This window comes from Besnoitia besnoiti (genome assembly GCF_002563875.1).
Source record: "Besnoitia besnoiti strain Bb-Ger1 chromosome Unknown contig00007, whole genome shotgun sequence".
NCBI lineage: Eukaryota > Apicomplexa > Conoidasida > Eucoccidiorida > Sarcocystidae > Besnoitia > Besnoitia besnoiti.
The window spans coordinates 1,578,092-1,593,092 of NW_021703915.1; the positions used below are offsets into that span (position 1 = coordinate 1,578,092).

General features: G+C 66.6%; 2 protein-coding genes across 2 annotated transcripts; both read right to left on the minus strand.

The window, feature by feature from the left end:
* Nucleotides 1-2,766: 2,766 nt before the first annotated feature.
* Nucleotides 2,767-13,839, minus strand: BESB_072550 (uncharacterized protein; the record flags this gene model as incomplete). The annotated part of the gene is made up of 6 exons (XM_029365628.1): nt 2,767-2,868; nt 3,295-9,405; nt 9,549-10,139; nt 10,392-10,564; nt 10,720-13,377; nt 13,728-13,839. The coding sequence occupies 6 exons, from the start codon at nt 13,837-13,839 to the stop codon at nt 2,767-2,769; spliced, it is 9,747 nt and encodes a 3,248-aa protein (XP_029218112.1).
* An 89-nt stretch (nt 13,840-13,928) lies between these two features.
* Nucleotides 13,929-14,933, minus strand: BESB_072560 (uncharacterized protein; the record flags this gene model as incomplete). The annotated part of the gene is made up of 2 exons (XM_029365629.1): nt 13,929-14,544; nt 14,926-14,933. 2 exons carry the CDS (start codon nt 14,931-14,933, stop codon nt 13,929-13,931), a joined length of 624 nt encoding a protein of 207 aa, XP_029218113.1.
* Nucleotides 14,934-15,001: the final 68 nt, after the last annotated feature.

Below are 15,001 nucleotides of genomic sequence, written 5' to 3' on the forward strand. Positions count from 1 at the left end.
GCAGTTTGCCCTGCGTGCGTGTGGATACTCCACAACTACATGTCTCAAGAGCTTGCATGTTTCAAAGCGGGTGTGCATGTACGCATTTGCATTGTGGCTGTTTTTTTCGTTTGAGTCGTGACTGCCTGCTACTCTGCGCGAACCGGGATGCCGCCAGGCAGAACACCAGGCTTCGCGGTAGTTTCGAGGGGTGCGAGGGTTGCAATTGCTTACTCGCATGTGAGAGCGAGTCGCCGCGGAAACGGGCGCCCGACAGAGCCGTCATGACGTATGTGCTGCAGACCTGCGCTCGAGCGGTCTTTATGGACAGCCTTTTTGACGGCAAGCCTGCGCCGACGCGTGGCTGCACTATGCATGTATGTTCAGGCAAACGTCTACGCGACACACGCTCGTGCAGCTGTTTATTGCTATAAACTCAACAGCAGGTCACTGCAGCATACGCTTGCAACGCGGCAAGGACGGGACCGGCCTCAGCGCCAAGGCATACACTGAACAGTCACCATGTCCACGCGACACTTGAGCGCCGCGTCCTAATAAAGTGCGTGTATTTATCCATGGTACGCATCTGAGCACACACGTGTACATATCCTGAACAAATATATATATATATATATATTCATATATATATATATATATTTGTTTGTCCACATCGTCCTGCACGGTAGGGCGCTGTTGAGATGAGCTCGTGACTGCTGTGTCTGAGCGGTGCTTCGCGCACCGCCACGTGAGGACGTTTGCGGTGCACAGCGGCAAAGCCGTCGAGCAAGTTTAGACCAGATGGGAAAAAAAGCAAAGGCTGAGACATACAGGGACAGGTGGACAAAAGCGGAAAACGCAGAAACACAAGAGCAACACCCCAGACAAGAAATAAGAAATAAGTGCCCAGAATAAGATGGACAGCGAAATCACTGAAGCCTGTTCGTTTGAGTCTCGTCATCCACCCTTCGTCAAGCACGAGCCACGATCAATCTCTCGGGGGAGTGCGTTGAGGTGTACGAGGGATGCGACGGCGAGAGAGTGCCAGGAACAGAAGTTCAGCCATCTCACAGATCGAGAAACAAACAGACGAAAAGGCAACATGACGGACTCCAAGCAAGAAAGAATGAAAATTCATAAGCCAGAGCGAACTTGTGGCCTGCCGCCTCGACGAAGAGGCAACGGAACGCGCAATCCACGCGCTCTACGACCGCCGGCCAATGAGGCGGGAAGTGTACGTACAGCTGGCGCTCCAGGTTGGCGCTCGCTCGTGAGGAGATACATCAGCATTTCCGTTTCAACAAATGACAGGGTTTTCACATCTTTGGCAGCCTCGTCGCTTCCGTCCGTAAAAAAGAGAAACTCCAAGAAAACGGCGCTATCGCCGACCGCGACACGTACCAAACGGACGGGATACGAACGAACCGGAAAAAAAATCGAATTCGACGGGTGCGCGACGTAACATACACGGAAGCGCCGCGCCCGACTGCAAAGAACAGAGTGCGCCTATGCGGTCGTGCAAATGCCTAATACAGGGAAGACTCGCAAAGAGGAGTCGTGCTCGCATGGACCGCTTGCCGGGCTGCACGTAGACCGCGCAGGGCACGGTGCATGTGCACTTAACATACATGACTGCAAATCCGCGAGCATACACTTGAGATGTTCGTTAAACAATTCAAGCGTTTTATCACCTATCTCTCGATAAACGCCTACGTCTTCTATATGCATGCATGATCACACAGATGTCCGCGCTGCGCCCGCGAGGCACTCCGCAGACGTGCGCGTACAGGCATCTGCGTTTCATACCCATAGTGCTGCACCATCCAGTCGCCACCGAGGAAGCATTCGACAACGGGCGGCAGCTGCGCCACACGCGAACTTCAAGGAAGAAATGACGAGAGGCCAGGACCACCAACTCACGACCGTGACAAAGCCCCGACAAAGGTGGCGCCGAGCGACGGCAAACGGGCGCCTGGCCTGCTAGGTAAAATTCACTCGTTCCAAAATACAGCGCCGCGACCCCACGAAAACTGCTGCAGCCGGACGACCGCGCGACGTGACCGCGGGCCTGGGCCACGGCGGAGGGCCGCACGAGCGCGCGACTGAAAAATCAAGAAAACGGGGCTGCGCAATTCGCGCTAAACAGCGACACGAGGTGAACGACCTCCACGTCCGCAGCACGAGGCTTGCGAGAATGAAGCCAAAACAACGAAACGAATGCGCCAGCATCGGCGACTGCTGCGGCAGGCGGAAAAGTCGTCCGCCGACCCGGCGCAGCGAACAAGGCACGCGACTCCCGCCCATACGCGAGCCCACGCGTCGTCGTCTGAGGTCGGCGCTGGCGCCCTCCGCGACCAGCTTGACATGCGTGAAGCGCCAAGTGCCCCGACTGACGCACGTCGCTTCACACTCTCACATGTTCAACACACGTCTTCTGTTCGCGCGGCGGAAAAGGGACGCGCGTCACTGGCGCTACGCCAAACTCGTTTGTCCAGGTGAATATCCACGTCCGCGCGCGCGGCTCATCTTTCTGCCCGAGGAAGCGCCTGTCGGCGAACACCCGAAAGACTTGTCGCAGCATGCCGGAGCCTACACACGTGTGCAGGGGCAGGCAGGCAGGCGTGACGCGTCTGCCGCTATCCGCGGGGGGGGGAGGGGCGCAGACATGCAGACCCCACACAACAAAGCATATCGGACTGCGGCTGAACAACACGTGCGCCTCTTCTCTCGCGACTCAGCTTAGCGACGGCCACGCCACCGCGGAACGAACGCAAAGCTCGGAGGAGCGTCTCAGTTGTCCGCCGGCGCGTTTGGGCCTCGCGCAGAGGAGAGGCCGGACAGCACCGCATCCAGCACGGAGGGCGGCAGCTGCCGCGTGATGTCGTCGATTCGCTGCGAACCCACACGCACCAAAAAGCGACAGGTTTATGCACACGTGCATGCCTCCAAGCCGCCGAGGAAGGTGAGGGCGGAGGAAGAACCCCCCGCAGAGACGGTGCCGGCACGGCAGCGAGACCAGGGAGGATGCTGCCAGGGCGAACGCATCAAACACAGTGCCCCCTGAGCTCTGATGCAGACAGAAGAGGACTCTCGCAGGCATCGCGAAGAAAGAGTCGCCAATGGACTCAGACGCCGAGCGCGTGGCACCGGAGAAAGAGGGAGGAGCCCAAAGCACAAAGGAGGGAACCGACAGCGCGCATCGCGGCAGCACTCCGAAGGGGCTGCGCGACCACGCGCGGCTCGACGGCCCGCCTCCAGTGGCTCACAGAACGCATGCAGAGACAAGAAAGACCGAACAAAAAAGAGAGGATCGCTTACATCGAGTAGAGTTGCCATATCGACCGCTGCGGGGGCGCCTGCTCCCCCGGCGGCATCACTCTCGCGCTTGGCTAGCTCGTCAACGGCCCTCGCTTTGCCCTTGTGCGGGGAAGCGCCGCCGGCTGAAGACGTGTCAGCTTCGCCAAGTCCCGCGGCCGCCTCCTCGCTGCTTTTCCTTCGCAGCGTGTGCCTCCGCGGTCCCCTGCGCGCGGCGCCGGCGGCGGCCACCGCTTCGTCTCCCTCCCTTCCGGCGGCTTTGTCTCTCTCCTCGAGATCGTGCGAGGCAGACTCGCCGCGCGTCAGACGCGCGGCGACCCCCTCGCACAGCAGCCCTGCACGCCCTGCCGCCTCCTCGTCGCTTCCCCCCGCGACAGTCACGCCGCAGCCCACATCCGGCATCGACGTAATGAATTTGGATCGCGCAGCCGCGGCGCCAACGTCCTGCGCTGCCTCGACTTCGTCGCAGTCTCGACTGGGCACTTCGCCGCCAGGCCTCGTCCAGCCCTCGCACTCGTCCGCAGGCCCGCTCATCGAGGCGCAAGCAGCGAATCCGCACACGTACGGCTGGCTGCAAATGGCATGGCGTGGAGTCTGCGAGGCTCCACTGAGCGGAACTGATCGGTGCGCGCTGGGCGACGCGCCGCTCAGCTCGAAAGTCTCCGCGCGCGGCCGCTCGCCGTCCTGCGACTCGCTCGCGAAAGCAGCACATGCCGCGTCGGAGCCGCCCCGCCTCCTCCCTGCATCGTCCCGCCGCAGACCCACAAATGCCCTGCGCACGACGACGCTCACGACGCCTTCAGACACAGCGTCGCCTTCCTGCCCCCCAGCTGCGGCCCCCGTCTCCTCCACGCGCGCGACACTTTCTCCCGGTGCGTTCCGCTCTCGCAGCCGCGCATGCACGTGCCGCGCCCGCTCGCTAGTTCTTCCGCGCGCCTCAGGCGCTGCAGCTCTCTCCGGAGAGGCGCGCGCCCGCGCGGCTTCATCCGGCGTCTCTGTCGCCCACGCCCTCGCGTCGCTCATCTGCGCCGTGGAGCCGTCGCCCTCTGGAGCCTCGAGCCCCGCCCGCGCCTCAGTTGTCTGGTGCGCGCTTGCGGAGTCCCTGCGGCTCTCCTCCGGCCTCGGCGCTCGCGACTCATTCTCGCCGTCGCGTGGGAGCGTCGCGGCGCCTCGGGGCGGCCCGGCGCCTTCGCCTCCGCCCTCTCGCGCCTGCCGCCTGTCCTCTCCAGCGGCCGCGGCGAAGAAGGCAAAGCGCGGAAAGGCGGCCGAGTGCGAGGCAGCCGAAGCGCAGCAGGACGGCGACGCGAGCGCCGACACGACGAGCGGCGGCAGGCCTTGCTGATGCGCGGCGCGGTGAGAGAGCAGAGACGGCAGCGCGAGAGGGCAACTCGGGGCAGGCCGCGGCACGCCAACACCCCCGCCGGCGCTTTTCCCGTCGTCCTTCGCTTCGTGGAAGCGCTTGACGGCCTTCAACGTCGGCGCTGAGTCCCCGGCGCCCGCGCGCCTCTCGCTAGAGGCGCCAGGAGAGGCGTCCGCCGGCCTCTGCATCGTCGTCTCGTGTTGCGGCAGAATCGAGGCAGGACAGCGGTCTGCGAGGGCGAACACCGCAGACGGAGACGGACGATCTTTCGGCGGGAAAACCGATCGCGGAGAAGCGCTTGCGAAGTTCGACGGCTTGGCGGGCCTGTCTGCCTCGGGCGCGCGGCCCCAGGTCTGCTGCGGCGCCTCCAACAGAGCCGGGAAGGCGAAGGCGCCAGGCGTGTCTCCCCCCCCCTGCAGTACGAGCCCCTTCGCGTCCACGCGGTCGCCGCCATTTGGCCCGCCGCGGCGCGCCCCAATGGGATGCGCGGGTTCACCCTTGGAGCCGGCAGTCTCCGCCGACGAGGAAAAGGCGGAGGAGGAAGCAAGCGAGGAAAAGCAGAATGCGTACGTCTCATTGCTGGACGAGGCCACTGTCGCCGCCGGACGATCGTGGAGGCGCGCGAGGCCGCCAGCGTCGGGCGCGTCGCCGATGCTCAGGGCTTCTTCGAGCTTCACGTTGAAGCGAAGCGACGCCGGAGTTCCGCCGGCGTCGCCCAGCTGCAGCTTGGTCTCTGCCTTCGAGTCACCGGTCCGAGACCCCGAGGGCGACGACGGCGACGAGCAGGACGAAGAACGCAGTGACAGCGGCCAGGCAGTCGACGTGTTTTCCTGTGCCTCCTCCTCCCCCGCTCTCTCTTCTGCTTGCTCGGCGTTTTCGACATCTTCGCGGGGGTCGCGGCTGCGGCCCGTCGCTGCCCCGTCCTCCACCTGCGTACCGTCGCCCTTCGCTGAGGGGCGGCGGTAGCCTCTGCAGGACAGGGGGAGGAACGGGGTCGCAAGGGCCTTCGCCTGGCTCTTCCCGCTTTCGTCGAGATGGGGCGCGAGGCCGCCGTCGGCGAGGAGGTGCGGCAGCAGCGTCTTCGCCTTGCTCTGGCTCGCGGCCTGCCGCTCGCTTTCATCTTCTTCCTCCGTGCTGCCTGTGCTCAGCGAGAGCGGAACCAGAAGCGACGCCGAGGCGCACGATACATGACCCACTGCGCCGCCCCCCGTTGTGCCTCGGCTCTTGCCCAGCGCTTCGTCGCCACAGACGCCGCCCTGACTCTGCGCAAAGCACGAAAAATGCAGACCAGTCTCCTCCGCTGTGCGCCCGGCCGGCGCCTCCTGCGACGCCTCGACCCAGACACTCGCCAGCGGCTTCCCGCCAGTTAGCCGAGTTCGATCGAACGGTCGGGCGTCATCTCCCCTTCGCTCAGAGGCGTCGTCCCTCCGTTCGCCGCGGCAGAGGCCCTCTTCGCTGGCGGGGGTCTGCAAGCCCCCGCCCCCGTCGAGGCTCGGCGACGCACAGCCTTTTTCTTCGGCGCGCGCGCAGCGCGCCTCCTCCGCTCTCTTCGCAGCGCCCTCGGCCTGCGAAGTCAGCGCCGGCAGCGTGGAGAGCGAGGAGGAGGCAGTCTGGTCGGAGAAGGCCACAAACGGCAGCGGCGACGCGGAGGAGAACGAAGACGAGAGCGACGCGAAGGAGGAGAAGGAAGACGAGAGGAGACGACTCGGCGACGCTTCGCCGAGTGCGTCGTCGCGCGCGCCGTCGGCGAACATCCTTTCTTCCTCGGCGGTGGAACGCGCAGAGCCCCAGAGGTCCGAAGAGGACAGGAACGACAGGTGCAACTCCGACTGCGCAGGCAGCGTGTCTTCGTCTGTGCTTTGCTGCGAAAGCGAGAGGTGATGGAACTCGGCGCCCAGCGAGCGCGCACTTCGCCCCGCGTCCTCAAAATCCGTCGTCGCCAGCGCCCGGGGCGTGAGAACTCCTGAGAAGGCCGTCAAGCCATTTGCAGGCCCGTTCCGCGATGCATGCGCGCCACCGCCTTCCCCGCCACGCGCCGAGGCGCCGCAGTGCCGCACGCCGCCCGTGGACGCGAGCGACAAGGACGACGATCCCAGCGAAGAAGCATCAGAGAAAAAAGACAACTGTGTGGGTCGACTCGCGAGCGAGGGGAGCTTCTTCGGGGTCGCCGGCCCCTCCGAGACAACGCCCCCCCCATCCAGCGAGCTCCCCCCGTCGCCTGACGCCGAGAGAAAAAACGAACACAACGCAGGCGAGCCTTCCTCGCCGGCGCAAGCTCCTCTCTCGGCGTCTCTCGAGTTCGCAGCCGATGCCGATTTTCCGCCTCCTCCACGTTGAGGAGCCTTCTGCGAGTTTGTCCCTCCGGCACCCTCCCGCTTGTCGCCTCCTGCCTCTCTATCCACATCCCGGCCGTCGCTGCCTTCGCGGCCCCCCGCACCCGCTGCATCCCCCTGCGGCATCCCCTCCTCACTTCGCCTGCTGCGTGAGGGCGCGCCGGCGCCGGCCGCCTGATCCGCGAAAGACAGAAACGGCGGAAATTCAGGGGCTGCGGAGGCGTGCGGCCCGCCCGACTGGCAGACGGCCACGGCGCCTCCGCCGCGCAGCTCCAGACCAGGAGGTGGCGTGTGCGGTGGCTGGCGAACGCGACCCACAAATGCCAAGTTGGACGCGCTTCCTTTTCGAGCGCTGCGCTCGGAACCCTTCGCACCGAATTCGTCTCGCAGATGCCCCAGTGGGGGGCGCGCAGCTTCACGCTGCTCACATGAGAACGGATACGAACACGCGGCGCCTGCGGCGGCGGGCGCCAAGACACCCGGCGACCGGTGTACGTACACGGACGGACGCGTCCCGGCGGAATCGTCCGTCCGCTCCCCGGCCGCGCCTGCCGCTGCGTGCGCGCCGGGCAAGCCTAGAGACGCCGTGCAAGAGGGGAGCGACGATGCCAACGAGGCAGGAAAGGACGAGAAAGACGTGAAGCGCGCAGCGGTTGCCGCGTCAGCGGCTTGGACCTGATTCCCTCTGCTACCGGACTCCGCCTCCCAGGAGACCGCTGCACTTCGTCCGCTGGCGTTCCCCGCGAAGCTGTGTGCACGCGCTTCACTTCTCGCGTACATGCTGAAGAGCTCCTTTTCCCGGTTGGCACTGGCGTCTGCAGATTGAATTTGGCTGTTCCTCGTTTTATCTGAAGAGTCGCCATTCCCGTCGCTGGGCAGCGTGCTGCGCGCCGTCGTGAGATGCGCGTTTGCACTCTGGACGTACTCCGTGGCATCCGACAGGAACTTCTGCATGCCAGAGTCTCGACGCAAGCATTCGTAGTGACTGGCGTCTCCCCTCAAGCCGCTCCCTTCCCCTTCTGCTTTCCGCATCCCTCGTGTCTCGCCTTCGCCGCCTGCAACGCCTGCCCCTTCCGTACGCCGCACGCCCGCGCACAAGGCATCGCCCCGGGGCTCGCTCGCGGCGGCCGCCGGCCCCCGTTCCTGTCCTTCGAGCGCCAATCTTTCGACGTCGTGGCTTCGTCTGCCGTTCGCCTGGTCGCTTGCGCCCACCAGCCGCTCAGAGTCAAGCGCCAGAGACGCACGCGCACTGTGCGCAAGGGCCGCCGACCGACTCTGGGTGACTGCAGTTTCGTGGTGAGTCTGAGCGACTTTCTCAGCGCCGCCCGGGCGGAAGGGGAGCGCGCTGGAGCCGACGAATCCGCGCGAAAGCGCTGACTCTGCTGTCGTCGGGTGCAAACCTCCTCCTTTCTTCGCGTCCTTTGAAGTCGCGTGCGTCGAGGCGGCGTGAGGAGGACTGAATGCGCCACGCTCTCCCCCCCCCGGCAAGTAACTCGCAGAGAATCGTGGCTCTGGGGTCAGCGCCGCCAGGGGCACTGCAAACCCAGCCCGCTCGTCTCTGAGCTCTCCTCCGTCGTTCCCTGACGCGCCTGAAGAGTCCAAGGTACTGTCGTGACACCCGCGGGGTTGACTTGCGGCGGACGGAAGGCTCGCGCGCGCTCCGTTCGGCGGGTACGCGTGGCCGGCGCTCGCAGGCCCCAGGTCTCTGCCGCCGGCATGTGGGGGCTGGCGAATTGACGAGGAGGAAGAAAGCGACGCAGGCGAGGCGAAGGCGGACGCGTGCGCCTGCCACGCGTAGCTGGCGGAGGCCTGCGGGTAGCCACTCGCCGGCGCACTGGGCGGCGAGGCGCCACTCGGGCGACCTCCCCCCCCGGCGGAAAACGGTGCGGGGGGGGCAGACCGCACCGCGGTGGCCACGGCTGCGTTCGCGAAGTCCACAGGCCTCTGCTCGCCTCCGCAGCGGTCGCGGCCGCCGGGGAAGCCTCCTGCAGGCTCGTCGTCGACTCTTTCCACTGCGCGCCCCGCAACGGCAGAGCCAAACGCGGAGTTCGCGAAGGCGAAAGGAGCCACCGACGCCTGGAGCGCAGCGTGCGGCTGACCCGGCGACGGCTGCGCCGGCTGCGGAGGAGGGGCGAGGGCGAGTGCGTTCGTCGTCGCGGGCCAAGACGCGAAAGGCAAGCCCAGCGGGGGCGGGTGCTGGGCGGCGGCGCCCGCGACGACGCCCGTCTGCCGCGCCGAAGAGGCGAAGAAGCAGGACGAGGCCATCGCGTCGAGGAGGAGAGGCGAGGAGAGCCCGTAGTCCTTCGCGAGCTTGATGGCAACCAGTCGACACACCTCGTGAACCGACTGCCCCGTAGGCAGGAACGGTTCGGTGCTCTGCCGCAGAAGTGCGTGCGCCAGCTGCTGCGCCTGCTGGCTATCCTGAACCCCCGCCGCGTCCCCCCCGCAGGTGTGCTCCCCGCCGTTGAGCCCGTCGCCAGTCCGCCCCTCCCCCGCTGCGCCGCCTTCCCTGGCCCCCTCTTTGCCGCCCTCGGGGGCTCGCCCCCCCCGGCCCCTCCCCCCACGCCCGCGGCCGCGCGGGCGTGGCTGAGGTCGTCGCCGTTCACGTCTGCGTCAGGCAGCCAGCCAGCTGACGCGTAGACGGCAGCCGCCGCGGCGGCGTCACCGCCGGGGGCGCCGGCGGCGGAGGGCAGGCGTAGGAGGCGCGAGGAGGAGGTGCAGGTGAGGCCGATTTTTTTGAACTGCACTTTGAGTTGTTGGTCGCGGATCACCAGCGCGGTTTTTTTCTGCTGGACGAGCTCGTAGGCCGCCTGCAGCGTGGAGAGTTCCACAAACGCGTAAGGCTGCAGGTTGCTGCGTTCGCGCATCTCAACGGACAGTACGTAGCCGTGCTCCAGAAGCAGGTTGATCGCGGTGCGCAGCGCCTCCTTCGTAGTACCAGGGACCATGTTGGACACGTAGACGCTGCGTCCGTGAGCCGTGTTCGGCCTGTCCGCCGTGTGCTGAGAAAGATCCTCCGCTGTCCAGCGCCCGCTGCGACACGCGCCGTCCGCCGACGCGCACGAAAACGCCCCCGAAGACCCTGACCGACACAGCGAGGCGTCCAGCGGCATCTTCACACCGAGCAAACGCTCCAGCGGCTGCCGCGCAGTGCGCTGAAAACAGTCGAGCCACAAGGCACACAGCTCCAGACACAAGAGACATGGCCACGGCGGCTTAGGGTCCAGAAACAAAGATACACTAGCGCTCCCCGACAGCGTGGGGCTGCGGCGGAGTGATGTATGGATATGGGCAGCCCCCTAGCCTCTCGCCGTCGACAAAAAATGCAGGCCCAGTGGATATGGAATCTGTGGAAGGGGGAACGGGAATCTCCACAGCCGACAGGCGCCGAAGTTGCAGCTTCTTACCCGAATGCACTCATTCACCGAGATGCCGGAGTGACATTCGAAGCAGAATCTGCACGGGAGTGGACAGTGCTCGCCCCTGTGAGACGAGCGGTGGCAGTTCGGGCAGACAAACTCGCCGAAGGGGCAGTTCGTAATCTTGTGCTCCATCGAGTCGCAGGACAGGCACAGCGTCGCTGCAGAAAAGACACACGCGCAGCGAAGCCAACCGATCTCCCTCCCTCGTCGCCTCGTCGAGCCTGTGCCCCGACCAACCGCGTCCGCATCCAGAGTTGAGGCGGCTGCACCGCCTCTCACCCCCCCTTATCCCCCCCTCTGAGTCCTTGCTTACATTTTGCGTAGGCCTCCACCATCTCGAATCGGCTGAGCCTGAGGGGCCTTGACTCGCGTTGGCAGAGGACTTGCTTCGCGTGCCAAAGGTCGCATCCCGGGTTGAGGCCGGCGCTGCAGAGTGCGCTGAGCGCCGCGGCCGCGAGCCCGGCGTTGGGAGGAATCAGATGCGCTGCGGCGTGTTGCACACTGGCGGCGAAGGGCGAGCCCGTGGGCTGCTGCGGGGAGAGCGCCTGACTGCCCCTCCCTCCGCTTCCCGCCTGCCCCCCGCCGCATGCGGGGTCCGCGTGGTAGCACAGCGCGGTCGCGGTCGTGGGCGCGCCTCCGGCGCCCGTTGCAGAACCCGGGGGTCCCGCGAGGGACTGCCCATGCGCCGGCAGCGCCGCGGCGAACGACGCCTGGTGGCTGGGGAAGGGCGCGTGCGCGCTCGCCGACTGCTGCGGCACGTGGGGAGAAGGGCAACCCGAGCCTGCGCAGGGGCCGCGAAGCAGATGCGAGGGATGCATGGTGGCGTCCGCAGATGACGGAGACGCCGAGCAGGAAAACATGGGATGCCGCAGGGGCGGGGCGAGTGCTGAAGGGCAGAAGACAGGCGCAGGGCGGGGAGCGGAGGCCGCCACGTGGGAAGACCCAATAAACGCACCCGCCGAGCCGGAGGGCTGCGGCGCCTCCGGGCCAGGCAGCGCGGCCTCGCAGGCAGACGAAGCCTGGAGGGCCAGCAGGCGAGAAGGATGCGAAGAAACTGATGAAGGGCACGGAGAGGCGGGCGGGCCTTTGGACAGATGACACGATGCGTAGGAGGCGCCAAAGGGCACCGCCCCATCAGGGAAGCCCGGCGCCGCAGCGCTCGACGACGGGGGCAGCGACCCGGTCGGGGGTCGACAGCCAGCAGGAGCTGCAGACGGCGGCGGAAAGGAGAAGAACCCGCCGCCGCCCCTGCACCGCGCAACCCCCTGGTCGCCCCCATGCCCCGGCGTGGGGGCGGCCCCCGGAGACGCGAGGCTCGTGAGCGAGGCCGGCGCTGGAGGGGACGCGCTCGTGGACGGGAGAGCCGAGACGAAGCATGCCGCCCCGCCCGTCGCCTGTGGCAGAGCCCCGAGAGACGAAGTCTGCAGGCCGTCCCCAGCGCCGCCCGCGACGCCGCCTGCGCGGCTGCAACCCCCTCGCGAGAACGCCGCGCCGGCAGCCAGGAGCTTGTCCCCCCCAAAACCTGGGTTGGCCTCCCTCCCGGGCGGCGGTGTTTGTCGCGGGAGGGCGCAGCTGCCCTGCAGCAGCCCGCCCGCTCCAGTGGGGCCTGCCAGACTTCCCAGGGCCTCAAGACAGGAGGGGACGGCAGCGTCGACTGAGACAGGAGAAGCCGACAACGCACGCGGGGACGCGAACTCGCCGCAGAGCGGGGGCGCGCCGGGGGCGCGGCCCTCGCCCCCTCGCGCCGCGAGGCCCGCTCCCGGAGCCGCAGTGTGTGCGAGGGGGGATGCGAAGGAGGGAAACGGCGAAGAGGCCGAAGCCAATACCGAGGCGGAAGAAGGGCCGCCGGCGCCGTGTGCAGGGCGCGGCGTGCAGGGGAGATGCGGCAGAGGCGGGGCGGGGTGCTGAAAGAGCGACGGCAGCTGCGGGACTTGCCCCACGACGTCGCCGGGGGCGGGGCCGCGAGCCGCCGAGTCTGCGCGGCCCAGGCTCCGGGCGTCGGCCGAAGCAGTCGCGGAGGAAGACGCTGCACGCGCCTCGCGTCCCGAGCCTTCGCCCGTCAGCGAAGCGGAGGTTGAGGCGGAATGAGGCGCTGAGAGGGCCGAGCCTTCGCCGTCGTCGCACCCACTGTCACCGCCAGTGGCCGCCTGCGGCGGCGGAGGTCGCGCCGGCGCCGAGCCTGGAGGCGGGCGCCCGAACGCGGGTTGTCCATAATACATCTCGCCAGCCCCGGCAGCTCCGCCCATAATTTGAGAAAAGAATGCTGGGTCGTGGAACGGCGGAAACGAGGAAGATGAGGAGGCGCTGCAGGCTGAAGCCTGCGATGAGGGAGACGAGGCCACGAGGTCCGGAAAGTGCGCGTCTTGCTGCGGGACCCTCAGCAACGTCGCGGCGAACTGGCGCCCGTGTACCGCCCGGTCTCCCCGCGAGGAGGACGGAGGCGGAGGGTGCGCGGCCGGGTGAGTCAGAGGCGGCAGCGGCGGAGCACTGCCCAGGGGGGGCCGGACGCCCCTGCGCTCCGCTACGCGACCTTCGAAGTGAGCCGCAGCGAGTTCGTCGTTTCCCTTGCCAGAGGCCCCTGAGGCAGCGACCGGGCACGCATCACCCTCGCCGCCAGCGGGCGGGAGGCGCGAGGAGGGCGGCGCCGGCGCGAACGAGGCCGCGGAGGGCACGAGGCGCCGCGCAGCCAGTGGATGCGACAGAGGGCCAACCGCGGCGGCGGGAAACGAGTCCTCTACGCGCGCGGCGCCGGCGGCTGCAGCCTCGCCTTCCGCGGGCGGCAAGCCGCTCGCCACGCTGGCGGGGGCGCAGAGCGAGAGGAAGGGACAACTCTGGAGAGACCCTGCGGTGAAGGAGGCGAACGACGGCGCGGCAGCCCCACTCGCAACGTGACCCGCCAGCGGAGACGCGACAGTCGCGGCAGTTGACGAGAGCGCGGAGGCAGACGTCGTTACGCAGGTCACGCCTGACCCTGAAGCAGACCCAGTACCCGGCGTGCAGCCACACAGACACACACAGGCGCGACGTGAACGAAGACGCAAACAGAACCTACAAACGCCGTGTGTCGCGCCATCCGCACTAGCTGCCTTAGCAGGCCTTTCGCGTTTAGGTGCTTACTCCCAACGAACTGTGTCGCTTGAGGAAATGTGTCCTGCGGGACGCTCAAGCTTTCCCTGCTTCCTGGCTTGGGCGGGGGTTGTGTGGCGGCTCTGCACGTCTCGAAACCGAGACACCGTGCCCTCGCTCAACATGGGTCTACGGTGCTTCGTCTAGCTTTTAAATCTCTCTCGCTGTGTCGCGGACAGCGGCAGTGTCGCTTACCATCGTCAGGTCCGGCAAACTCGTCTCGGGCCTCGCACGCCGCCGGCGGGAGTCCTGGAGCCTTGTCTCGGTGCGGCGTTGCCGCGACAGGTGAGAGGACGTCAGACTGCATTTTGCCTTACTGTCGACCGTCTCGTACCGAGTCGCGCTTCCTATTTCGTCGCACGGCTCTCCGCCTCGCGTGCGGGTCCCCTCGCTGCGTCAGGATTTCGGCGTACCCGCCGCCGAGATGTCGCATACCGCGCCGGCAGACTCAAACGTGAAGCCTGCGGTCACGCTCAGAGGCGTCGCGTTCGTTTTCAGCCGGAAGCAAGAGGAGGAAGTGACACGAGACGACGGAGCGAAGGCCCGCGCTGCCTCAGGCGTGCAGCACCAGAAGACGGCTACTTGCCGGTTCCACCGTGATGCCATACTAATCGCCGCTAAACAACTATTCGCCTTGCCTGCGTCCGCAGTGGCGGCGTGAGCGAAGGCCTCACTTGACTCCTCAGGCAGCGCTGAGCCTGCGCGTTCCTGGTTCGCGGTAAAAGGCTCCTCCTGCAGAGTTTCCGCGCAGCTCGAGGTTCGCGTTCGGACTTCTTCTTCCCCACGCTCCCAGCCGCCTGCGAAGCCCGCGCGGGGAGGCGGAGACAGGCGGAACGAGGCGACGGCGCGCCAGGGCCGCAGCCCCTCGAGCACCTCACGAGGCAGCTCAGCTTCGCCGGAGCCGTCGCACCAGCCATGCAGTTTCGGGAGAGGAGAAACGGCAGGCGACACAGGCGGAAGCCCAAACACGGGGCTGCTCTGCGGGTTGCTGCCCCCCCACACAACCCTACAGCTGACAGAAAAGCACGTCAAAGGTCTACAGCTTCGCAGGCCGCGGCGAGCGTGGGGACCCGCGTGCGTGACTCCGACCACGTTTGAGAGGATGAGATTCGAGAGGCTCCGCGGTGCGCCAGAAAAGGAGAATGTGGGGGGCGACCCTCTTTCTGATTTTGTTTCGAAGCAAGGAGTGCAACACGCACGCTGGCGCACGCAGACCGGGAAAAGGGAGCCCAGGTCACCGGCTGCGGAAAGGCATTCGCGAGAGGACAGGGACGGAAGACGCTGAACAGCAGCGTTCGCGAGGCGGCGAAACGGAGAAGAACGACACTCGGCCTGCGGCTGATGCGTTGCGCGACCTGAAGATCTGCCAACGACGTGAGCCGGGTAACCTCACCGCCGCATGCCGAAAGCGACGCTGACGACTAAGAAGCAAAGAGACCAAAGACGAGACGAGTGAACGCGGCCGGTCT